The sequence below is a fragment of the Leptodactylus fuscus genome, chromosome 9, assembly GCF_031893055.1.
Source record: "Leptodactylus fuscus isolate aLepFus1 chromosome 9, aLepFus1.hap2, whole genome shotgun sequence".
NCBI lineage: Eukaryota > Metazoa > Chordata > Amphibia > Anura > Leptodactylidae > Leptodactylus > Leptodactylus fuscus.
The window spans coordinates 78737958-78764556 of record NC_134273.1 but is presented as its reverse complement, the minus strand read 5'-3'; the positions used below and the strand labels follow the sequence as shown (position 1 = coordinate 78764556).

The window sequence follows — 26599 nt, the reverse complement described above, 5'->3', positions numbered from 1 at the left end:
ACACAGACATCGGCTCATTGCTGTCCGTATACGAGTCAAATCAGCCGTATTAAGGGGGCGCTTGGAGAGTCACTTTAATTTTTCCGTTTCCGTCTTCCTCCGGCATAACTAGGGCAATCACTATCATATGGCGAGAGCGTTCTTACACACATGCTGTTGTTTGCTAATTGATAATTATTCTTCCCAAATCGCCGATCCCCGCATTGTACCTGTCGCGTCAGAAGAACAATTCACGACAAGTTCAGCCTAAAATAAAATGCGAGCGCTGATCCCAGCCGCTCCCGCGCGCCATAAATCCCGTGTTATCATTTACTCCTGACATTCCATTTGGCGTCGCGGCTCCTAGCGCTGGAGCATGCAAATGAGATGCTAATGAGGTGTGAGCTGCCTGCACTGCCCGTAGCATTCTGCTTGTAATGAAGACAATATTAGAGCGGGTGTGTAATGTGCAACTCCCATTTACTCTGCACAAGGAGGAGGCTGCAACAATCGTATTTATGGCCACGACATGCTCATTAGCAGCCTGCACCCTGCGAGACGGTGCACCATAAACAGGTGACCGTAAAGGGTTAACCTGAAGGGAGAAATTGCATGCAGTACAGTGCCTCTACATAGTGCTGGAAAGCAGCAGAATTTATAGAGCATGTTCCTCAATTACTCTTCCTGCAAATGTAGCAATAATGTAACGACTCGACAGGGTGCGCCCCTGCCTAGGCCGACACGATCATCACAAGAAAAACAGTTAAAAATGCAGTAGGCAAGTTATTCATACATTTCCAGGAGGCATAATAGAGGGACAGAATTTTTAGAAAATATGTTCCAGAATGTTTTAATAGTATGTAGGTGCGAGGAATTGTTGGGAGAGATGCCAGGTCCTCTTACAATGGCCCCTGGCACAAGGACAATGTGATCACATTGCTAATGGGTATGGTCACATTACTAATAATGATATGATGTGACTGCAATGGGACAGTCACAAAACCAGAGTTTTGGTTGCAAAATGCAAGCGACTTCAGCATGCAGATATGCAGCCCAAGCCTTAAAGGGAAGGTCCACATTTGCAGCCGGCTATCCCTAGAATTCTAATTTGCAAAAAGTCTAGATTACAAATGTCTTACCAGCTTGTGTATACAGCTCTATAGGCAAACTCTTGTGTAGTCTGATCCTGCTGTCTGTCACCTTTACTGCTGACTCGCATACATTAAGTAATTTAGTAAGAAGTCGGTGGGCGGGGGTGGACTGCAGGATCAGACTACAGAGGTGATTGTAGTCTGTAACCATGAATACCCAGAGTTTTGCATTTGGGCTTTGAGACAAAATGGTAGGATATCTTTTATCAATAGAATTTGCAAAGTTGCTTCATTTCTTATCGAAACACATCGGCAGTATAGACGTAATATTGGTTGCAAAATATGGACGCACCCTTTAATAAGGTTGTGCAAAATCTCAGAGGGCTACAGAATTATAACTATTTTTGCAAGTGCGCCCCCTAATGTTGCTTCCTTTATTTCGATAATGTGTAGATGATGTGGCTGTTCAGTGACCTGCACGGTACCCAGCAGCTCGGTCACACTGACCCCGCACAGGTTCCGGTTTCCCCGTCCCTCTCTGTCTATATTGTAAAGCTCACAAACAAAAAGTTGAGTTCAGAGCAAAAATGAAATTTGTCGGCCATTGTGCTTCTGTAATTGAATGGCGTCCATAAAAGGATTTGCGAGCAGGAAGATGATATTGAAGGTTCCTGGAACACACAGAACTGGCACCCAGGAGCTATATGGTGCAGCTGGCACCCGTACAAAGGGAACGGAGCAGGAGGAAGCAGCCAATACATCTGCTGGTAGTTGGACGTCTCTGCTCCGTGCACAATATGCGTATGTTCCCAGCACAGGATACTGAGATTCTGTCTCTTTCCATTTTGTTCCGACTTTTGCCAGAGAGTTTTGTGGGTAAATTCTTCCTCGGCAGCAGCATATGGCCGGGTGCGTTCATTAATGTGACAAGTGTTAGGATTGTCTGATCAGCTCCAGGATTTTTCAGGCTGCGGAGAGTGTTCATTCGCTCCTATAAAGGATGGGCACCTATCAGGTCTTCAGGTAGACGGTGCACCTGGGTCCTAGTCCCCAAGACTCCAGTGCAACAGAAGAAGATGCCAGGATTATACATGGTGCGGGGGATGGTAGCGTTTGCATCGGGGTCCTGGAGCTTCAGGTTGCAGTAAGGGGGGGCTTCTGATGGGTCCTTAATCCCATGTTAAAGGGGTTTTCCAAGATTCTTTTTAGGATTGCCTGTTAGGATAGCCCATCCATATTGGATCGGTACTATGCAGTGTACAGAGCCAGAAACAGATGACTCCATACAGCTGCAGAACCATCATGACGTCACCGATGTGTATACAGGAACGGAGGGGAGGATGCAGGTAAGTATCGGTGCATTTTTATTTTCTCGCCCTCCCCTGCTGCCTGCACTAAATTTTATGATCCTAGACAACCCCTTTAAGCTGCAACTTTGAGTAGGTGTTTCTTAAAGGGGTTGCAGAATTGCAAAATTGATCCTCCGTCTTTAGGATAGGCTCTCAACATTGGATTAGTGGACGTCTGACTCTGGGCACCTTCACGATTCGTGGTGGTGTGTAGTGTTTCAGGTCTGTTGTACTTGCTAGAATGGTGTAATACCAGACATGGCCACTGCTAATAGTATGGCACTGTGCCTAGCGGCACGCACCCCCCTTATACAACTCACTGTCACGGGGGGTCTGACTTTTGGCATCTGATAAATATAACCTATCCTAGGAACAGGCCATCAGCATTTTAGAGCTAGAAAACCACTTAATGATTGGTGGCGACCTCGACACCTGGGACCGTCACAGATCAGCCACTTGCAGCAGCAGGTGGGTGATCACAGTTTCTTCCTCACGGGCCTGTGATGTCACATTCATTCATCATGTGACCTGTTTGCTGTCCCCTTCAGCTTAGTGGGACTGAGCTGCAATACCAAGCACAACCACTATACAATGTACGGCGCTGTGCTTGGTAATCTGTGAACACTGCAGCATCTTTAACCAACTGATCCGTGGGGTCCCAGATGTTGGACCCCCACCGATCAGGTATCCTGTTCTGGAAAATTTTTACAGTATCGAAACGCCTCCTTGGGGTTGGTCAGCCCGCCATCGTCACCTGTCCTGGGGATCCCAAATATTGTAAATATTCCGTTTTATTGGCGTTCAATCACAATTTGTTGCTCCTGACGCCATTTTTTTGTAGCCTTTTAGTAGAAACCAAGTAACTACTGACTGCCAGAGATAATGGCTTTGCAGGGTATACAGGTGTTCGTCGGCTGCTGCGTCACCTCTTTACATGTCCGCTCAGCACATTACTTATTACCGCCACACATTACATCTTCACCTAGTAATCCCCGTCCTCTCACCTCTTAATGAAGATGAGAGGAAGTGTCTCATTAACACCTAAGCATCTGTATAAGACGCTCCGTACCCGTGATCCCCCGTACTATAGGATCTGATGCACTTGGACCCCCCCCCCCCCATGTCAGTTTTTCACAATTTTTTTTTATTATTTCCCTCTACTTCAGTTTAGACTGCACGTGACAAAACCGCAAAAATAAACATTGCCGTCATACTTGAGATTACCTGTCAATGGCCGACACAGACATTCGCAGCTTAGACTCCTAATTCCTAATGGATATCGCCAGGGGAACGTACTTTACTTGAAAAGAAAAAGGAAAAAAATTCAGGTTGTATTTTTGGGAAAAAAAAAAAACAACAAATATCCGAACCATTGCTGACTAGCTCTTACTGCCCCCTAGTGGCGCTTCGTATATGGCAGCCTCATTAAATACAACAAATGTTCAGCCACCTGAAAATAAAGGCAGAACGCTTTCTATTCTCGGCTGCAATCTGTCCAGCAGTTATTTATTGCATTGTTTAGATGCGGTTATTTTCGGTTCACGTATTTTATGTCTTTTTATACTTGCCTGGACTGTAAATAATAGTTTTAGCATCGGTAATTGTTATTTACTTTTATTAAAATGTGACTGTTTAACCCCGGAACGAAACTGCGTCTTGGGTTTTCAGCCTCTGTTGCAGTTCCCCATTGACACCGTATCAGGATATAGGACCCATCACCATCTCCAGTTCTTTGCATCCTTCAGTAGGCGCCGCTCCACTGATTCTGGAGCAGTTGGAATTGTGTCTCTAGCCCCCACCGTTCCTGAACAATCAATGCTTGTTTGTTTTGGTGCCTGATAGACTATTTAGGCTCTGCACTGTCAGGAGGGCGGGGTCAGGCAGGAGCAGACAAGGGATGAGATTCTGAGCTGTGACCATGGCTGCCTCTGATTGGAGCTCTGAATCATGCCCCCTGCCTGACACCGCCCACTAGACATTACAGAGCTTAAATAGCACATCAGACAGCAAAACTACCTGCTCTTGTAGCTCAGGAATGGTGGGGACTAGAGGGAATATTCCAACTGTGCTGGAATCAATGGAGCGGTGACTATTCGCAGAGGCTAAGAACTTATTGGTGGTGGTGAAAGGTCCTCTTTAAAGGAAGTCTGTGACCATATCACCACAGCTACACAAATAGATAGGTCATCGCTAGGGTTAATATGCTCCCTACTATCAGGTGGGCGGTACTTGTCTGCAAGTTGGGACCGCTCTCCTGACAGAAGGGAGCCTAAATAGGATAGCGGGTGCTGAACCTGATAGCACTTGATTGCTCAGGAGTGGTGGGGGCCAGAAAAAAATTCCGAGTGTGACTGATTCAGTGGAGTAGAAACTATTAAAGGATTCAAAAGAGTTGGAGCTGATCAGAGTGGGATCTCTAGTGATCGAAAAGCTGTGATCTCTACAGGAACCTGACTGTAAGTATTCTGCTCCCCTCCAGCACCACAGGGGGAATGAAGCATTGCAACCGCTCTTACCTCTAAGAGATTAGGTTTAATAAGGGCTCCCCTTCTATTCAGGTTTCCACCTCAGTGCTCACACCTACGTCGAGAATGGGGGTTGGGGGTCCCAGGCCCAGTCTCGCCACTACTCTACATATGCGTGGCTCTATTCACTTCTATGAAGTTCCGGTTATCATCTCGGCATTTCTTGTTGCAGTGTGATGCCAGTTGCAATAAGTAAATATGCCTTTACTAAGTGCAATCCTATCCCGCCTGTTATGTGATCTTTACCGACTTGGAAATCACTTGATTAAACTGATTGTTGCCAAGAAAAGCTCTGTCTAACCCTACGTTTTACCTGCAGTGACCCCTGTAGGAAAAAATTGGTATTACACGCCAGTCAAATAAGTGGCTCTCCACAGAAAACATGGAGGGGACAGGACCATCCAAGTAAGTCTCTGTCGCCCGGGGCCCCATGTAGGTCTACAGGGCCCCTAATTGGGCCCACAGACAAAGGGTTAATGTAATGAAGCGGCCATAAGTAATAGCACATGATGAAGGTGCCATTTATACCATCCTCCACTGCTTTCTGCAGAGCGCTCCTGTCATTTATCATACGGCTCGGTGCTGGCGGCTGCTCTTTGAAGGAGTCGCTGAGATCATAAGGTGTTGAGGACGCTTCCGAGTTCCTTGAGACATCTGCTGGCCGCCAAATGAACAAATCCTCAGGACACTCCATGGCTGCCTGCTGAAGATATGAATAGCTGTAAAATATAGGTGACAGCCAGACGTTCCTTTTGCTATTTTCTATCTCCCCCTTTTAATCAGAAAATCTGATGCTGACAGTGGAGAAACGCATTAATCCTGCCGCCAAATCTCGGGGGCTGTCACCGAGCGCCATGGCGCTTATCTGTCTGACCTGGACAGTATTTTAAGTATTAGGACAATCCAGTAAAGATGTAGGCGTAAGCACTCCTTTAATGAATAGGATTAGGGTAATGTATTGCGGTGGCTATGAGATTTGGCGGAGCGCAGAGAGCGACACCTATCCCAGCGGATGAGGATTTTATTCATGGTGTGTATAGGGCTCGATCTTACCAAAGCTATCGGCCTGGGGTCGGGATTGTTTTACATTGTAAGGCATTATACCATGCAGCGAGTCTACGCTCTCCATGAGATTTTATTTCTCTATATCCACCTACAGAAATCCCTTGGAGCGGTGTTCATCCTGAGCCACCTGGTTCATAAGGGTAATGGCAATAGAAAAGAGCTGCCTGTTGCATATTCGTTTGCGATTCAGGATCTCCATATGTGCAAAGAGCGGCCTTTAGTGTAGCAGTTACCTGTTTGGAAGACGCAAAGTTGATTGATAAAGGGTTTGTATCTTGAAGGCAACCCAATCGGTATCACGTCTTAGGGTATATAGACGGTGGGACCCTCCTTTATGAAACCTGGCTCCTCCATGCGTTTGTTTGGCCACAGTGTAATGCTACATCTCTCCTGCAGCAGGCGTACTTGCAGAGGTCAGTTACCACGCTGGTAACCTTGGCCAGATTCGGGGGATTTTTAACGGTCCCCAGGGCTTGACAACAAACAGTTTGTAGTCTGTTAGCATGGACTAAGACTATTAAGTCTACCTCCTGTTACATTACATTATATTCCTTCTTCAGTCTCACACATAGAGCTCTATGGAGCAGGGAAGGGGATAAGATTCTCCTGCTCGCTGGTTAATTGATTCACTGCCTCATTCTGTGCATTTTCAGCTTCTTATCTACATCTTAGCGGTGTTAAAAAAAGCAAAGAACTGCAGAGTATAAAAGCAGCAATTATCTGACTGTCTTTTCAACCCCCTCTTCATAGACTAACATGTAGAAAGGAACTGCCTGATAAGTGGAGAAGGAAACAGATTTCTTTACTAAGATATATTACAAAGTTTCTTATATTCACCTGTACTATCCACTTATGGTAAGTTGGAGGTACACAAGATGTATTGGAATAGTTAAAACTAGTCTCAGGCAGATTGTATGCCCAAAAGCAACCAAAATGCAAAACCGATTGCCGGCAAGTCACATACAACTTGCATTGCTGTCTATAGTGAGACTAGGTAAAAAATATGCAAATCTATTCTCCAGGATGTAATTAGGAAAACAGTGCCTCTGTATGCTGGCAGCCCCCTTAACATCATGCATGACTCAGTTAATAAGCCTACTAACATGATGCGGAGTTTATTGCCAAATTAGTATTTCTATACCAAAAAGAACAGATTCCCAGCTATGGACAGCGCTGTTTTGGTCTTTTGGACCTCCTCAGTATAGCGCAGGGATACTGATTTGGTGCACACTCTCCCTAATGTGTATGATTATCCCCTGACCCTGGTCTACAGTCTCTCACTCTACCAAAATCAGTATCCCTGCGCTATGCTGATGAGGTCCAAAAGACCGAAACAGCGCTGTCCATAGCTGGGAATAGCGCCGCGTATACGATCCCGGCTCCCATTGAAATCAATGGGAGCGTATACGGCCCGCAAAAGCTCCCGCAGCGGCTTCGGGCCACATTATGTGCCAAAAGACATCGTGTGAACCCGGCCTAAGGTGTATGGACACCTTTAAGGATTCCTAAGACTTTTACTTCTTCTACTTGAAAGCCAGTGAGTTCTGTTCTTTGGAAAGAAAACCAGACAAGTAATGAAAATCATCTCTAGATAAGGAGCGAGAACCCGGCGGCCGCTCGCCCCTCATCACATGTATTTACTTATTTATTCTCTATGCAATTCTTTCTCCAAAAAACCTAATAATGATACATTGATTTTATGCAGCGCAGGCGGAGTGTGCGGAATTGGGCAGTGAGATGTAAAACTTATAGATTCAGACTCTGACTTCTCCACGGATTATTCTATTTCAGACCTCGGTCTGGTTGTAATTATTTAACTGTTTACGGTCTTGTGTCTTGGCAATGGGGTATTGTTCCATGGTGATGTCATTACTACATACGTGTTACAATGGCGGGAACAAGCAAGGTGGACAGCCCCCTCCCCAGTACCGATGTCATCGACCTCTGTATCCTGATCCTTGCTTTTGGAAAAAGAGCGGCCATGTTGTATTGTAACATCTCTGATCCTTTGTTTCCCTGGTGGGAATCGGGTCCGTAGTTTGGCCTACAAACGCCTCAACCATGGGGTAACTCCACTAGACCATTAGATTGCTTCTAGTTATCAATGCAGTTGGATGGTGGGATGGAGAAAGGGGAGTGGGGCTTAGACGCCCATGACTTAATGCTTGTGCCTAGGTTGAATTTAAGTGAGGTGGGGGTCCGTGTGCAGGGGTCAGGTCACAAGTGTTGCAGTTTTTATATAGAACATGCTGTGGGGGGATAAAACGAAGATTTAAAGGGGTTCGACTTCTCACCTAGCCATAGTATGGGTGCTGATAGATGGGTTCCATGCGCTGGGACCCCCGCCAGTCATGAGTATGGGGTCTGTATCCTTTTGAATGGATTGGCAGATCAAGCACACTTACAGACCCCCCCATTGTCATTACAGTATGGGTTTTCTATAAATAACCAATAGCTGTACATGGCAGTTTCCAAAATCAGTGCCATACCTGTCTGCCGATTGTCATTGCCATTCACTTAAAGGGGCTTTCTGAACCCAAATTCATTTTTGTTACTGTTGAACTTTTGACAGCATAGGTCATCTATATCTGATCTGTGGGGGTCCAACACCCGAACCCTGCACAGATCTGCTCTAGATGCTGCTGTGGATGTAGCGTGGGAGCTCATATATAGATGATAGCAATGAAGCTGCAGCACCGCTCACCACATAGTGGTGGCATCGAGGAATTACATCTCTGAATTACTGCTTCTACTCCCCATCCACCACTGCAGAGACAGCAGCAGATCTGCGTCGGACCTGCACGGATCAGATATCCTGTAGATAAGGTCAACAATATCAAAAATGTCTTCGAGGCCAAAAAAAAAAACCCTTCTTGGAATGTGTATTTTTTGTATATAGTCAATTCCAATAATGTAGAATTGTTAGAACACTCTGGATTATCTGGAGTCCGGCGTGTACGGTGCCAGATTCCTGGAAAATCTTGCTGCAGACCGTTTGCTTTTCCAGCTGATCTCCAGGTTGTCCTGCACAACAATGGCGCTGGCTTGTTTGGCCGGCGGAGCCGAGTTTATTCTGCTATACAGCGCTTGACACCGTAAAGTTTTATGGATTCATCTGCTTCAGTATAAGAGAAAGGTCCCAGCCGTTCTGTTTAACCTTTGTGTGGATGGTCAGGATGTGGCGGATACCCAGTAGACTCGCACATCGGAGGCGCAGACAGTTAGACGTCCGCTTTATAGATTTATAAATGCGCTGCAAGGGAAGAAGACATTGACGGTTCCTCGGTTTTAATTCTCCAGCTAATGATGATAGAACGTTGCAATCCATCTCCACATCCAGGGCTGCAGAGACAAGGCTTCAGATGGAGCGGCCATGCGTTACCACTTATTACCGGGCTGAAAGATCGCTGCTGCGGATACGCTTTTATTACACACATCCTCACTCTGAAGCTGGCAGCCATTGTTGGCCCCGCACGAGGAGAAAAGCGAAGGAAGAACATAGATTCACCGTGTCCTGCAGTCGTATCATCGGATCTTTCTCACCTCGGCCTTCTGAGTGCTGGAGGTCTGCCAGCGCCCTCTCCCCTGGCGTTACGTTTCATGACCTTTTTTTTAGTGGATTCCGAATCCGCAGTATACATGTTAAGGAGGAAACCGCGGCTAATGTTACTTTTATGGGGAATGGAGCCGCTGCTTTGGATGGCGCGATACGTAATGTGAACGTTATGGAGAAGAAAATAATCTTTAGAGCGACACTAAACTTAATGTGCAGATTAGTCTGGAGGAAGAGGAAATTGGCACCTTAGAAATAATCGGGAAGACGACTTGACCCGAGACTGGTTGTAAGTGGCCATTAAGGAACTCGTCGTCTTCTTAGTTAGTGGCCGAAACTTTAGAACCCACCCAGCCCAAAATGGGAGAGGGCAGAGGATATCTTGTGACAGATGCATTGTATAAAACTAGTTGCAAACTAGTGATAAATGTTCCCAAGGGTCTCGCGCCTTAAGAGTGTGCACAAACAGGTTGATGTCAACTTGACGCTAACACTTGGCGCCCACGCGTACCCCTTACCTATGTTTCTAAATATCCTACAATGTGTGACCTCTGCGCCAGTTTCTTTCTTTCCTTTTTCCCCTCTCCGATTCTTCATTACATTTGCAATAATACAGATTTGGAGGAATCTTCATTACACCAGCAATTATTACCGGCTCGCCCCGCAGTTCTTTACTGGTGAAATTAATGGGACTCTCTTAAATAATGAATATGGCCGCATTTTAATGGCATGTGATATTCTAGCGAAAAAAAATCGAGAAACCCCTTACGCTGCAAGCTGTGATGGAGTAGTGGAGCTATCGAGATGGACTGCCTGGATGCCATGTCATTCATCAATATCCTCGAGTGCACAATACGTACGTCTGTCCGCAGAACGCGCCGGTCGTGAATCTGGCGAAGGCGGGACAGAAATTATAATAGTGAGAGTCAGACTGATGAGGAAACGCATAGACCGAAGTTGTGTGTAAATATATACTGTAGCGCAACGAAAACCTTCAAGACCGTATTGGCAAAGCTTGGTCTAGGAGGGTTCTTGGTCCCCAATGTTTGTGACTTCCCTCTACACCTACATATTGAATAGTATCCTTTGTGATACATTCTGTTACCCCCATATACAGTCATAAGAGTATACAAGTACCCTACTACGTGAGAACAGTCACTAGTCTATGGCTACATGTTGGGTACCAGTGATGTCCCCAGTACCCAACGTGGCCGCTCAGGCCAGTAATCGGCTACGATTGTTACCTGGGCCTCTGTACTTCCTACACACCCCAAAAGGAACGGGTAACGTACCACTGCGGGTAGATGAGTATCACACTGCTACTGAAAAACCACCCTAAGGCTGAGCCTATTCACTCATGGTATGGTGAGGGCCCATGTTTTGAACCCTCTGGGCTCCTTTACATGGACCAGTCTTGGTGGGACAAGCACCAATGGACTATATAACGCATCAGTTGTTTGCAGTGGTCTTTGCACGGGCCGAGCACTATCACTCCACCATTCACCCTGCTTTCTATGGCTTGGCATTGACAGGGACACTACTACGCCAAACCGCAGAACGGGCAAGCTGGAGGAGACGTGCAGATAGTCTGTGAGAACTGAGCTAGGTATTATTTATATATATATTTTTTTGGGGGGCAAGACTTCTGGTTGGAGGCCACTAATGGGGCATTATACTTTGGGGATAGAAAGGGACTAGATGGGTCAAAGAAATGTTGTAAGGTTAAGAATATGGCTAAACACACTAGATTTGTCTACCAAGACATGACCATGCTCAAATAAGTATACACCAAGCCTAAGATGCAAGATGGCGTCCCTGGTGCTTGCCATACACCTTCCTGCCTGCCCAGTCTATAATGTATATAGGGGAGTCCCCGATGCAAGGGAGTAGCCCGCTCATCCAAGAGTCTCCGGGCCGGTGGCCACCCCTGGGTTACGTCCCTGTATGCGTGTGCTCGGTTGGCGCCATATTGCTCCCACTGTAAACGTTCTGTAGTTAATTAGCTTAAAGAACTCCATTCCCCCGGCTTATTTACAACACAGATAAAATGTCTGCCTCTCCAATTGACCCTGACTAACAGCGTTCAGAGCGATGCGGGGCCGTAAATGCAAACAGCCCGTAGTTTACATAAAGATGGCGTGTTTTATGTGTCTATTACACAAGGTTACGTTCAGAGCTTGGGAGTTTTTAGTATTTTGGAATGAACTTTTAATAAAATCAGCTTTTATGCTGCGCTCTCCAAAATCTTACCGTCTGTGAAATGCTGTGTGCGCTTATTTTCTGATTTTTATTTATTTTTTTTATTTTTTTGTAGTTTTCCCAGCCACAAATTTGTTTCTGCCAAAAAATGAAGGAATCAAAGTTGTTGTTTTTTTTCTGACTGTCAGATGATTGTGTCACTGGTGGGTGATTTATGAGGATTGACCGAAACGAGGAGCTAAAGAATAGACCCATCCGAATGTTACCAGAAATGTTACCGCGTGTATACAGTACAGTGGCAGACTGGGGGTTAAGTGGCTGGGCGACATGGGTCGGTAAAACCTGGCATTGAATTCTAGACGAGTCGGGTATCGGTTTCATTGGGCGCTGGGCCAATTGTTACTGGGTGAGGGATATCCTCCCCGTATTCTGGCAATCATTGAAACCTACTACTACGGAGATCGGAGCAAACTGGGATCTTAGATGTTCCATAAGGGTTCAACATTTACTCGTTCTTCCTCTGTTACATTGACCTCTAGAATAGGGGTCCTCCGATCCACCCCTTATATCCGCTGTCGGGTTAGGAGAGTGTGGGCGGGTACTGGGAGGGGAGAAATCACGTCTCCCCGCCCTGTACCCGTCCACACTCTCCTAAGCCACAAGCCCCGCCTTCTTCCTAGCTCTTTAAACACTAACCTGGGAGGCGGGGGCAGCGAGGTGAAGAAGAAAGAGAACACCGGGCACCGGACCAGCCATCTCTGCAGGTAAGTAGCTACTAGAGACGTTAACTAGTCTCCCATTAGAATGAATGGACGCAGCCGGCGCGCAGGGGGTTAAGGCTGTGTGCCGGCTGCTTCCATTCATTCCTATGGAGATGCAGCGGAGCCTTCACACGGAGTATACACTCCGCTCAGAATGAGTCTAATGAAGGCTAACATTGTTAGCTTTTCCCACAATGCTTGGCCAGTAGCAAAGCATTGTGGGAAATAATCACCGATCTCGATCCCACCTAAAAAGATCGTGTTCGGAATTCCGATCGTGAAATTTTCTCAATCGCCAATTGGAATCCGATCTTTTCCGAACACGATCGCTCAACCCTATTTTTGACCTCTTCTTGCTTCATGTTCCTAATTCGGTTTTCAGGTGGCATCTCAATGACGTTAACTGGTGGTAAGGTAGAGGATGGAATTTGTGTTTAGTTTTTTGGGTATTGATGGGTAGAAGAGATGGTATTCCATAGCCAAAATCAAAGTGGGTGCTCCTTCCCGGTGCTAGTCTGTTCTGCACCACCTTCCGACATACGGCACCAATTCACCATATACCACGCTCCCCAACTGATGGAGAAGGTCAATGGGGTTATTGGTTTTAAGAGAGAGCTTTGTGCTGGTCCATTGAGCCCTGGTGTGCCAAGATCTTTGATGGTGGGCACCATGAGACCTCCATGGGCTTATCTACACATGCTTGTTTTTGGTTCAACTGGGCAAAGGACTGGTATTGAGATCTGAGTATGGTTTGGCTTTGCAGAAGAGACTATTGGTGTCTTCCAAGTAATTTCAGTCGGGGGACCCTATCACTGGAGGTCTCCTTTATTCATCCAAGGAAAGTCAGATATTCTGACCCCAAAACATTGTTCGTGCCCATGACAATGAGTTACAATTAGGTTTTAGTTTCTGTAAATTTCAATTTCACGAGTCAGACACGTTCATCGACTAAAAAAAAAAAAAAAGCATGGCTTCCTGAAATCCCTTGATGAACACGCAGAACAGATAAGGGAGGAGGTGACGACTTTCATGTTCGCGAAGACAAAACACGTCCCGTCTCAGATGTTGATTAAATGTGCTTTTGCCCCGATGATGTTTTCCTCGCATCACACCTAAACACAAAGAAACGTATTAATCGCTGTTTGATCATCCCCAGATCTCAGGCGTCTTCATGCACAGGTAGCAAATGCTTTGTTGTTTTTTTGTGACTGTTTTTTTTTCCCCAGTTTTATTAATTTTTATTTATTTTTTTGTGATTTTTTTTTTTTTTTTGCTGCTGCAAAAATTTGTTAATCTGACTTAGCAGATAGGATTTGCACCCTGCTGTCTGCAATGGCCACAAACTCACCTACCAAAAGTCATATTTTGGCACGTGGGACCTACAGTAGTGCCATGAAAAAATTGTAGCATCCACTATTTATTTTTTTTATCTGTTGATTGTGACCCCCATGTAGGCATTTTTTCCTATCAGTATGTCTTTGTAGTATGGGAGGAAATCCATGCAAACACGGGGAGAACATACAAACTCCTTGCAGATGTTTTGTCCTTGGCAGGATTCGAACCCAAGACTGCAGCACTGCAAGGCTACAGTGCTAACCACTGAGCCACTGTGTTTCCCCCAGCATCCATTATTTTTGTCCATTCTACAGACAACATGGACTTGAAGTCCATTGGAGACCATTGTTTCCTCCTTGACTCCATTGAATGAGACCCATCAATATGTAGACACGTTCCAGTTGAGAACCATGCCAAAATTACACATCAGATTTTTGCTGTGTGTACTCTGTCTTTATGAATCTACCTAGAGGACACCTCTACTATACACGGCCATTTGTACACACCGTAACGGGGTTGCCAATGTGGTGGCGAAGCCTCTACTGGATCTCCATATGCATCCAATTTCATATGGAGGCTTCTTTTCCCCAATTCTGTCCTTTGGTCTTCTCCATTGTACGGTATTGCTTCCTAGGTCCATCACTCCTTGATCCATACTAGGCAAAGCCTCAATGATGTCTTGTAGATGTTACAAAATTGGTGGGTAACCGGTAGACCTGTACTCCCCTGTCTACGGCCTTGGCCCTCTTCTTCTGCATTGTCTACACTACTAATGAATATTCTCAGAAAAAAATCCAAAAATTGGTGACATTGGTAACTCTACGGACCCCCATTTACGCCAAGCACAGAGGTCCTGATACCATTACTAGAGTTATAGTTGGACTGGTAAACTAATAACTCCGTCTTCTCTTCTAGGTGGAAGCCATTCTCATAAACATTTTCGGAGGAATAGTCAACTGTGCCATCATCGCCAATGGGATAACCAAGGCCTGCCGAGAGCTGGAACTCAAAGTGCCTCTGGTGGTCCGACTTGAAGGTAATTTGGGATTTGTTCTCACCAACCTTGTTCTTAAGACCTTTCTATTTTGAAATTGAAATTTTTTTTAAGACTAAGATGGTGCTTGGATTGACATTGGTCATTGGACCGTGATGGCTTCAGATGAGTTTTTCCATGATACGATTGTGATTTTTGTTTTTTACTTTGGTAAAAGTTTTTGGGGTTTTTTGCCACCTGTCATTTTCCTCTCACAATTCGGCACTCCGAAGTTTAGTCCTTACATTAACGTCAGTCTACTTTGTCCCCCATCTCAGCAGAAAATCGTTACGTTTTAGAATGTCAAAGGCGAATGTTTTTGTCGATTTTGATGTTTCTCTCTTTTTGTAGCGAGACTTATAAAGACGTGAACCATTCCGCCTTCCTCGGCTTCTCTAAACATTAGTCGTTTTCCCGCTGTAATCATCCCGGAACATTAATTTTCTGTCAGCGAGCTATCGAAATATGTCAGAAAACAGAGCACAAAATTATTCCTCAAAGCGTTCTTGTAACATCCTGTAAGTGTACGTTTCTGCGAGATCAAAGCGAATTCTTGGTGCGTCTTCCCAGTAATCGCTACCGGTGTCTTCGTAAATATACTATTATTACAGTCTTCTTCCAGACGTTCTCGGGAGGGCCCTTGGCAAAGATCAAAACCAGGCCCCTTATAGGAGCTGCTTGACACCATTAGACTCTCTACCACCGTGACTAAAGGTCCTAGCGCCTCCATCCAAAATTCTCCTCTGCTTTTTATGGACTCATCGTGGAGATCACATCCCCCATGCCGGTTCTCACCACCCATTGAGTACATGGAAGGGCCACACTTGTCACGATCATCTATGGGTTTTTCCATGATCCATTTTATCAGACCATCCAAAAAACAGATCCTTCAAGAGACTCAAGTCTATGGAGGATCCATGAAAATGGATGCGGAAAAAAAACGGATCGTTGGCCGGTTATCCACAGCCGTTTTTTTCCTGTGTCATGTAAATGTAGCCATAGGTGGTGCCTTTCTTAAAGGGATTCTACCATTAAAACACTTTTTTTTTCTCATTAACACGTCGGAATAGCCTTAAGAGAGGCTATTTTTCTCCTACCTTTAGAATTTGTCTCCGTCCCACCATTCGGTTAAAATCCCGGTTTTTGTCGGTATGCAAATGAGTTCTCTTGCAGCACTGGGGGCGTCCCAATGCTGCGAGAGAACTCTCTCCACCATCTTCTTCAGCTACCGCCTCTTCAATCGTCTTCTTCTGGCTGGGGTCACACTTCGATGCCTGTGCATAGGGCCTCACGCAGAGCCGACTGTACATGCCAGTGGCCACGCAAGCTTTCACAGTACGTTCTATACCATCGGCTTCCTTTTGCCTGACGTTATGGTAAGGAAGAGGCTGTCAACGGTAGGCCATGAATTTTTCGCCTAGCCATATGAAAAGGGAGAGGCTGTCAGTGACGACGTTTCTTTTCCACCTGACATTATGAAAAGGGAGAGGCTGGCAATGACAGCTGCTCCCTTTTTCACCTGCCTTTATGAACAGGCAGAGACTGGCCTAACTTGCAATAAGGTGCGTCAAGATTTTTGACATTTTTTCATGGCGCAAACGAAGCCAACCAATAGGATGTGCAACATTACACTAAACAGATCTCCTTTGACATATATAGATTAATTTCCCTCCTTCTACTTGTGCCAGTCTGTACTGTAGTTCTTGCATTCTATTCAAAATAATATTTTTTTTTACATTTTTTTCTCCTGCTATGTTGCAATTTTCTGTATACATCTATATCTATCTGTAAAACGAGTGGCGACCACAGTATAGAGGTAGTTGTTGATGTGCACACTGTCTGCATCAGGAAATGCTAATCCACAATGACAAGTGCAGCGTAAGCAATGCTGATGGCAGGTAAAAGTTGAGCCGAATATTCCAAAAAGTACTCGCACAACTTGGATTTTGCAGACGATGCAGAACTTATTCAGTAAATACAGGTATTGATATTATAAATGTTGTTGCAGACCTCACCGGCTCCAGTTATTAGGATGCTGGATGCATAAAGCAAATAAATACCAAAGTGTTATATATATCCTTAAAGGAGTTCTCCACCTGTTCTTAAAGGGGCACCCGACCATAAGCTTATGACACGGCGCTTCACTGCTGGGACCCTCGACAGTCAACTGTAACCCGTGATACACCCAGCGGTAAATGTTCATTTTGCCTGCAGTGCCTCCGCAGTTGAAACCTAAGCATTACAGTTTCCATTGAAATCAATGCTGCCCACACACATGGTACATGTATATTGGTCACACATGCGCACTACTGCTTCATTCGCACAGGACACGTACGGACCCCCGTTCCTGTAATCGGTGGGGTTACCAGCAGTCAGACCTCCAATGATCATACATTTATCACCTATCCACAAGTGATATAGGCAGAGCCCTTTAAATGGCGGCGGACTCGTGTTTGTATACATAGTAGACATAGCGTTGCTGATGTTGCCAATCTTTAGCCTCTATGGTCAGATTCTGACATCTTTACCCTGCACATATGATGCCCGGCATTGCCTTGTGTTATCAGTATCCCGGTCAGGATCCGCACCACACCACAAGCTGTTCAGTATCTGGTTTGGGGGGGTTTGAGACAAACCGTTTTACAGAGAGACTTTTTCCCATCTTCTTACAATTCTATTGCATAGCCCAGAGCGGCCTTCTTCAAACAGCCGGCATACACAACAAAGAAGGCGCTGGCAACCTCACTATTATGTTATCTGGGCTGTGCAGCGCTCATGTAGACTGTGCTTGGCGTCCTCCGGAGACTTCAGGCATCCAGATGTATTTTAGAATGTAAGAAATAGAGTTCTACCATTTATTGCTACATGTTTGCGGCATCCCAGTGATACAGAGCGGTATCTGCAGTAGGTGGGATCCGAAGGGGTCTGCGGAAACCTACAGCCTGGCATATGGCATGTGTATTATCAGTTTATACAGGGGGGAGGCACAGAATGTCTCCTCTAGGGGGGGGCATACAATCTCATAACCTGATGCACACCGTCTCTGCACCCCTATTGCTACACCTCTGCTAGCGGGTTAATCTCAGAGACCCTTCTGGACTGATGGTGTATCCAGAGTATCCCTATATGTAGCCTGAATGGTGGAGCAGGAAGCTGAAGTCTTCCTGCTTTACCACTGTATTCAACTTCTCTTCGTCCTGCATTTGTCTCCCTATATAGACTGTTAGCTCTGCAGAACATTGATATCACGCACACTGTATAGGGGACGCCGCGCTGACAAGAAGAAAAGGCTCGCCTTTTGTAAGAAATATCCAGATTGCACATCTGATGTTTGGTGATGCAAGCACTTTCAGGTTGGCCCTAGTAATAGACCTGATACAACCGGGGATCAGTACGGGTGTATATACTCTATAGTGTAGCCCTATAGTCTTGGATCAGGGCGTGCTCCTTTAAGACGTCACGTCTTCCCGCCCATGGCATCAGCTCTACAGCCATCGGAATAATCTTTGTCCCCGTTCACTGAATTACAGAATGTCTTGATGAGGAAAGTTTTAATCAGTCGGATCTGCCTCGATTTAGGAGGATTTCGGGAGTAAATCTTTGTTAGCGACCGTATAATAATTACAGGCTGTTTGATCAGGGGATGAGGAAGGGATTAGCCGCCCCTCTGAACATGGCAACTTCCTAATTGCATATATTTACTTGTCTAATGAAGAGGCTGCCCACCTGCCGAGACGGCGGATTATCGGGTATTGTTATGGGACACATGGAATCAAATCCAGCGATAAGACCGGTTTTGTTATAAGGTGCACAGAATGGCCGCCTGTCGTCCTATTATCCTCTGCCTTCTATCCTTATGATGTCTTTAGGTCCGACATGTACACAGAATTATCTCTCAACTTAGTTCAGCCAGAGTTTTTTGGTTTTTTTCCAATTTGCAAAAATGGAGGAAAGTTGGTATTAGTTTCAGTGCTCCAGGCCTTGTAGTGAGGAAGTGCCTGTGACCGTACAGCGAGTAAGGACCTGTGACCATTAGCACCGTGATGTATCACTGGAATAGACATTCATGGTATATTCTCCTTGATAAGAAGCATATAGGGGTCAGGATCAGGTTTATAGGGACAGGGATATAAGATACAGATGTGTGAGGAAAGGGAATCTCTGATACCAGAGCCATAAAGTCTCCTAATCCAGGCAGATGAAAGTGTCCGGGGCGAGCGGTGCAGGGTCTATATCTGCTGCTTCATAGTAGGAGTTTATATACTACATGAGAATAGAGATCGCCCCGCTGTAGTATCTCGATACTGGTGTAATCTGGGAGAGGCAGCAGGTGACAGATCCATAGAGATGCCCAGAGCTGGTGTTACACTTATCTCTTTTATAGCATTCCTGCTTTCTACCTCTGTGTTCTGTTACTTGTGTTAGCACTGGTAATGTGTCCAAGCCACCATCGGGGGCAGCACAGTTATAACGCACAGCTGCACCTGCACGGATTGACTTTGGTTGGAGCAGAGTTCCACCATATACTTTCAGTGGGGCAGCTGGGTACTTGTTGAACCCCTCCCTGCCATAGTATTACAGCTCTGAGAACATCATTATAGGGGTCCCAGTGATGAGACCCTCTACGATGTAGCATTTGTCTCCTAGCCAATGGACAGGATTACACAGGAGACAATATATCTACTGCTGCTATGGCAGACTATATACAACATTATTCTCATCACTTAGTGTCAGCCATGCTGGATACTAAAATGCAAGCCTGTGTTTTCCTTTAAATAGGTGGGACATGTCCATATACATAGGACTGACTACAGTCTATCCTAAATGCAGCAGCCAGACACTACATTGCCTCCACCCTGTGCCAGTCACTGCTCTGGTTACCCATCCACCATATAAAACAACGTAACGATATCACTCGCCCATCGAGCAGTCCGCAGCGCCGCACCTCCCTACATCCCCCTCATCTCTACCAACCTGCTGCATCTTCTGCCGGGGATCTACACTCACTATATCGTCCTCCATAATCCAAATCTCCCCTTCTGTTTCCAATACTTTATTAATGCTGCACCAATTCTCTGGACTGCGCTACCCTGTACAAAATCATTCCTAATATCCACATGTCCTAAAAACATACCGTTTTGGTTTTGTTTTTTTTTACTTTTCACCAATTGACTCGTTTTGCTACCAATGTGTCACCTGACCCCTTCATACACTGTATGCCCCCCATTATTTGCACCCTAATCCACTTCATGAGGACCCCAACTCCTTGGGTTGTGCATACAGTTTACAGTGTAATGTCTAATTTTTCTTTGCAGTGCCCTCTGAAATGCAAAGCGCTGTGGTATATGCTGGCGCTATATATGTAGAGGTTAGAGCAATGCTTTTAATGGCTGAGCAGCGCTAGATCTCTGCGGCAAGGGTTAAATGAATCCTCCTCGCTGCTTTCATCTCACATCTATTGTATTGTAAGATCTAACCTGCGCTCTGAACTTTGTACAGCTCTCTGACACCACCCAGTGGCCAAAGGTTATTCCTTTCGTTTTTTGGTTTTGTCCCTCTATTTAGTTAGCACTGACCTATTGTGTAGCGCCGTACAAGGAATATATTCATTTCTTGTCCATGTGCCTATTGGGGTTCAGGATCTGATTTCTTCGGGGATCGGCCGGCCTGGGGGTCTTGTCAAAAGAAGACGCGGACATCTTGGCCGAGATGATAAGACCGTCTATAGGGTGGAGGTGATGTGCAGTACGGATCCCGCCAGCGTATGGTGTACTCTTACAATAGTGACGTAATGATCGGGACATTTGCAGAATAAAGCAGGACACTGCGTCAGAAGTAGAGACTGTCCCTTACGTGCTGAAGAGCGTAATCGTGATAGAGTGAGGCCCTATAATGATTTTAATAGGTTTCCTTATTTTAGACCATTTTGGAGCCTCAGACCCTTCTTAGCACCCAGGCTGAGCCCTGTGCACTTTGGAAAGAGCCTTCAGCGAGCACGCGAGTATCAAAAATGGTCCGGGGAAAAAGGAAGGAGGTTTGATTAGAGATAAGCAAATAGTATTCGATCGAATACCTCGCTCCCATAGGAATGTGTGTAAGCGGCCGAACACCAAGGGGTTAAGCTCAGTGAATATTCGATGCACTTAACCCCTTGGTGATCGGCCACTTACACACATTCCTATGGGAGCGAGATATTCGATCGAATACTCCCCGCTCATCTCTAGGTCTGATGTATCACATTTACATTAGATCTATGGCGGGGATTCTGCACCAGGATGCCGGCGGAGATAGTGTGATGGTCTGGGCGATGTCCTGCTGGGTAAACCTTGGGTCCTAACGTTCATGTCGATGTAGCTATAGAGCATAGTACCTGCCAGTAGTGGATCCCTTCGTGGCGCCAGTGGCCTCTACCAGCAGGACAATCCCGTCACACAAGGTCACGTTCCAGACCATGGAGATTGCAACGAGTGACTTAAAGGTGTTTCACTTGGGGTCAGGCCTCCAGATATTTTATTGTCCAGGACAACAGGGTCCGAAACGTCCCTATGCCTCCTCCTTGTGAATGCGGTGCTTGTGCGTCACCGGTACTCTGTTCACTGCGGGGGGAAGTCATGGTAGCCACGTAGCAGATAATGGAGCTCCAGTTGTTCAGCCATAGAAGACTTTTGCTCCCCCCCCCCCCCCCCATTCTCCGATCTGGATAAGTGTCCTTAATGGAGAACCCCCCTTTAAGTGTCTGCCGCTTACGTCTTGGTGCCAGATGCCATAGGACACCTTCCGAGGTCTTGTGGCGTTCAAGTCTCAATGGTGGCACATGTAGACCTGCATTATTATGGTGGTCTAGAGGTTGCGGGGGAACCAAGTAGATACCTCTTATATTAAATCACATGTACAAAACCAGGACCGGGATCTTAGGGCCTCCTCCATGTTACCGTCTCCACGTCTAAAGAAGCGACTCCTTTTATCGAGCACTTCCCTCTTCATTGTAATGACATGTTATCCCAGTCTCTTAGAAGTTGTGCCGATAACACTTGAGCGGATTGCACCCCATACACAGCTGCTTTCCCGGTACATGCTCCCCAGAATGACATTTTGACTTTTTTCAGGCTCCATTATAAGAGAACATCCTTCTGCTTCCACCTCGAGCGGCGAGAAGAGGAATCAAAGTTATAAAATATTAAATTGGCATTAATTGCAGACTCCATGCCGGCTAACAGCAGACGAGGGAGAGCGGGAAAGAGCAGCCGCTACATTCTTCTTCCTCCCAGACTCTTCTGTCTTTTAACAAATGTTGTAGAGGGGAATAGGAAAGCAGACGGGTATGATGAATGGCCCATCTACGCTCAAAGTTCTGTAGGGGGGCAGGGGGGTGAGTACAAAGTGCAGATTAACTTGTGCAATAGGCGGGAGAAACATAGGGGTGAATTTATCAGCGCTGGATGTTACAATTTTGGCTTCAAAAAGTTGTACGGTATATTTTTGTTTGGCTTATTTGCACAAAATTTTGCAAAAGTAGATGAGAAAGTGGTCATGGTTAGACTGTTGTTGGGGGGGTCTATGAATTGGGTAAGAAACATTCAGTTCGTGGGTTCCTCCAGATATGGGAACATGATAGACTGGAAAGGTTGGGATGAGAAGATGGAGGAAGACCAGGACCAAGAAGCAGTAAATGTAAAGATGAGGAATTAAACAAGGCGCCCAGAATGGTTGGATGAGAACATCGAGAATGGTTGAGCAGTCGGGTTCAGCTGGCATGGGGGCTTATAGTATTGGATGAAGATCGGCATCCTTGTGTAGAGTAGAACATGGAGGACCATGATTTTTGAACTAAGGTTGGCCTTCTGCCATGACTTGGACTATCCCACTCCTTGGTGCCAAGGAAAGGAAGTGTTAAGCCAAGCACAGCCTCTTAAGATCATGACTAGAGCTTGGTGTTAGACCGAATTAACCATTTATGATGGGTACATGGTCTTCTAACAGTCTCTCAGTGATGCTACCACCATTGCAAGTGATATGGACAGGGGAGCATGCTTTTTAATGTTCCGCCTCTACCAGCCTTCCCGGGGTTTGTCCAATTCTTGGAAACCCTTAAACACCTGCTTTAGGGACAGTCCAGACACAGAATACCCAAATGATCTCAGAATGTGCAGGTCACTCTGGAATTGTGCAGGATTCCACGGATTGTAATGTCTTTTGCTTTTTATAACAAAACAAAAACTTGCACCCGGCAGCTGGATGTCTCTCCATCCTCGAAGCAACGCTGCCGCCAGCTCTGCTGAAGATGCTGCTTTGTGTTTGGTTCAGGGATTTTGAGTGCTACATAGGAATGTTAATGTATTGGGGGCCGTGTGTGAACATTGCCTCAGATTGTCATCGGGGTTTGTATTCTGAAGGTTTTTCGGCTGTAAGGACCTTGTGCGGCGCGCTTCTCTTTTACTGCATCTGTCCTTCGGCTTTGTGACGGCACCATCGCAGTTTGGATGATGTTTTGCTGTTGACTGAGAAATGAGAAACAGACGAAGTTTCGGTGACAAATTTAGTTAGTTTTTTGTAATATCAGATGCAAACTTTGACAAAATAATGGGGTCATTTCTTATTCTAAAGGTCCCTTGAGTAAAAATGATCACAAGGAACCTTCAGCGATCAGCTCTGATAGGCAGTGAACCTGGCTGTCAGTGTTCAGTTTTTCTGCAGCACCACCACTGGACATAATAAGAATTACACGCTGTCCATTCAAATCAATGGGTTGTGTGTGTAAGGCAGGACAGGTCGGGTCCTCCAGAGAAAGAGACACTTCTATTCTGGCCAAAAATGAGGAGAAGGACCCACCTCTGTCTCAGAAGTCTCTAATAGGGTGTATAATAATGGCTTTTGCAAACTGGACACCCACTTTTACGTCCAACATAATCCATGACCCTACTTGGGTTATCTAGGATAGATGGATTAGAAGCTTCCGATTTCTTTTAAAAATGGCGCCGCTTCTGTCCTCAGGTCATGTGTTGCTTTGCAACTTAACCACTCCTGGTTTTTTGGACCGTTTTGCAGCTTGACCCAACTAGTAAAACAAAAGACTCCATTATCAAATATGGCTTGGCTCCTGATGTTGTCCACCTGAGCCCATCCTCCGGTCATAGTAGGGGGCGCCACCAGTTTCCCTCTAATCTGGTACATCGCCACAGCCATTGACAATACGTAGAAGTTTGCGTCGGCTGTCACCGTTCTGAGCAGTATCCATGATGCCTCGTATGTGACAGGTACACGCGGCGTCACAGCAGGGCAGCGCTAACTTGTGCCTGTTCACACTCTGCCTAGATATCTCAGGATTTTCTCACGTTCTTCATCTATTTATCGCGGCGTGCAGGCTGCTCCTCCATTGGTGGGCGTGCGAGCTGTCACCGGGTAAATTAGCAGCTCAACATGAGGCGGCCTCCTGGGATTAGCTGCGAAGTGTCATTTATTCTTTACTTTTGTCTACACCAAGACTTCACTAGAACATGAATAATCACGGCCAAGCCAGGCTGCCATTCAGGACTCTAGGAAAGCTTGGTGACAGCGGCCATATTGATCTTACTCTTCTTACAGACGAAGCTAGGGATCCAATGGTGCCATGTTACTGTAACAAAGTAATAGAGGAACAACATAGAAAATGGACAAAAAAAATCTCCCAAAACTTCCTTATACATAGAGAGAAATGAGGTCAGCCATGTCTCCCCTCCTAACTGGCTGCAGCAGGAGCCTCCCCCCATCCGACCTGTCTGAAGGGGCAAGACTTACTTTTCTTCTACTTTAGTCTGTCCTATAGTCTGGCTGCTCACTCATAAGCCCTTGATTTGGTTTGGTTCAGTGTAGGCTCCAATTTTTTGCATACCCAGACACCATTCACATGAGTGGATGTGACGCCAGGTCCAGCATGCAACAGAAAATATCTGCAGAAATAAACTTTTGGGGGTGGAAATGCTGAGGACTGAGCCCATTGGATGACAGTAGGGTTCCTCCATAGTTTGCAACAAAATCTCGGGACACTTTATCCCTGCCTAGCCAACAGTCCACCCCTTTTCTGGCCAGGGACCGCCCACTGTGTGGCCAGCCACGCCCCCTTCCCACAACTGTTGGTAATGGCTAATCCTTGTGCAGATCGACTGCGCATCCACGGCAGAAATCAGGATTTAGGCCACCAATTTTGTCCAAAAATGTGTCCTTTTTTGCAACATGTAAATGCAACTTCCAATGTTTCTCTAGTACAGGACTGCCACTAGGGGGGAGTAAACTCATATAAAAATGTAGACGTACCCCTTACAAGGGCAATGGTCAAAAATCTTTAAAATATCGAAGACTTGAATGTTTTTTTCAAGAAAGTTAACGGTGTTTTTTTCCTTTCAAGGAACCAACGTGAATGAAGCCAAACGCATCCTGAAAGAGAGCGGGCTGCCCATCACCTCCGCCAACGACCTGGACGATGCCGCCAAAAAGGCCGTCGCCAGCATCCGCAAGAAGTGAAGACGCCGCCTCTTCTAAGACCCAGAAACCTCTAACAATGAATGTAACACAGTTCTACAGCGGAATCGGGAAAATCCATCTACAGGAACATCAGGAGTCCAGACGCCCTGTTAGGAATAATGAAGCCGTCCGTCATCTGTACAAATCTTAATCCGTCAGCGATTTTATACCCAGATTTTTTCACTAATACTGTTTTATGGTAGCGACGCATCAGCGCCGATACATGGACTGTGTATTTTATACGGATCACTACTGATCTACAAACCGTACGCGTACTAGAGCTTTATTTTTCTTCCAGAACTTGAATCAATAAAGATTTCTTAATCTGTGCCAGATTATGAGGTGATGATGTCGTGTTTATAGGTCCTGTATCCAGATTATAATATGGAAATAATCCAAATTATGGTGTGAAAATCACTACTACCATCCTGGCAATACGGGACTCCAGTGGATTGGGGAGCAGTAATTTACCGAACTGATCCTGGATCGTCGTTGATGGGCCTAGGGCAGGGGAAGGGAACCTTCGGCTCTCCAGCTGCTGTGAAACTACAACTCCCAGCATGCTCCATTCACTTCCATGGGAGTTCCAAGAACAGCAGAACAAGTATGCATGCTGGGAGTTGTAGTTTTGCAACAGCCGACCGTTCCCTACCCCTGGCCTAGAGGTTCCAGCGATGCCACCGCCCCGGGTCATGTGATAGAAACCTACGTTCCTCCCCCCCCAACTCTCAGTCCCTGCGATATTGGGACTGTCTGACTATAATAGTAATAGACTGACCCTTGCCAATTCTGCAGGAATCTTCACAGCAGTCACCTCATCTACATGACAGACCGGATTACAATAGAAGATAACACCTCCATAGACAACATCCCTGACCCATCATTACATCACCACTGACTATAGATGGCACATTCCCTTTAAGCCCTTACGCCCGACTTTTTTGATCTTTTTTCCCCTCTCCCTAACCCCGTATGTAAACATTCAGCTACAACGCGTTTTCAATCCTTTTAGCAATGCGTTTTGCTCCTATTGATAGCTCTGTTTACCCCATGTAACCTATACTATCCATCTGAATCTAGCTGGAGGGGGACACACAACAAAATAACCTAAGAGCCGCGCAAAATTTCCTCTTGTGTTTCTCATCCCGTTGACATTTTACTGCTGCACTGAGCAACATTAAAAACTTGCTGCAACACAGATATTGTGGTGGG

General features: G+C 45.8%; 1 protein-coding gene across 1 annotated transcript in view; it reads left to right on the top strand.

Annotated features, from left to right (window-relative positions):
* SUCLG2 (succinate-CoA ligase GDP-forming subunit beta) overlaps window positions 1–25722 on the top strand; it is a 127133-nt gene extending 101411 nt beyond the window's left edge. The window contains exons 10-11 of the mRNA XM_075287532.1: window positions 14773–14893; window positions 25272–25722. Coding sequence (XP_075143633.1) covers window positions 14773–14893; window positions 25272–25387 — 237 coding nt within the window. The 3' untranslated portion in view covers window positions 25388–25722. The remainder of the gene's footprint in view (window positions 1–14772; window positions 14894–25271) is intronic.
* The last annotated feature ends 877 nt before the right edge of the window (window positions 25723–26599 follow it).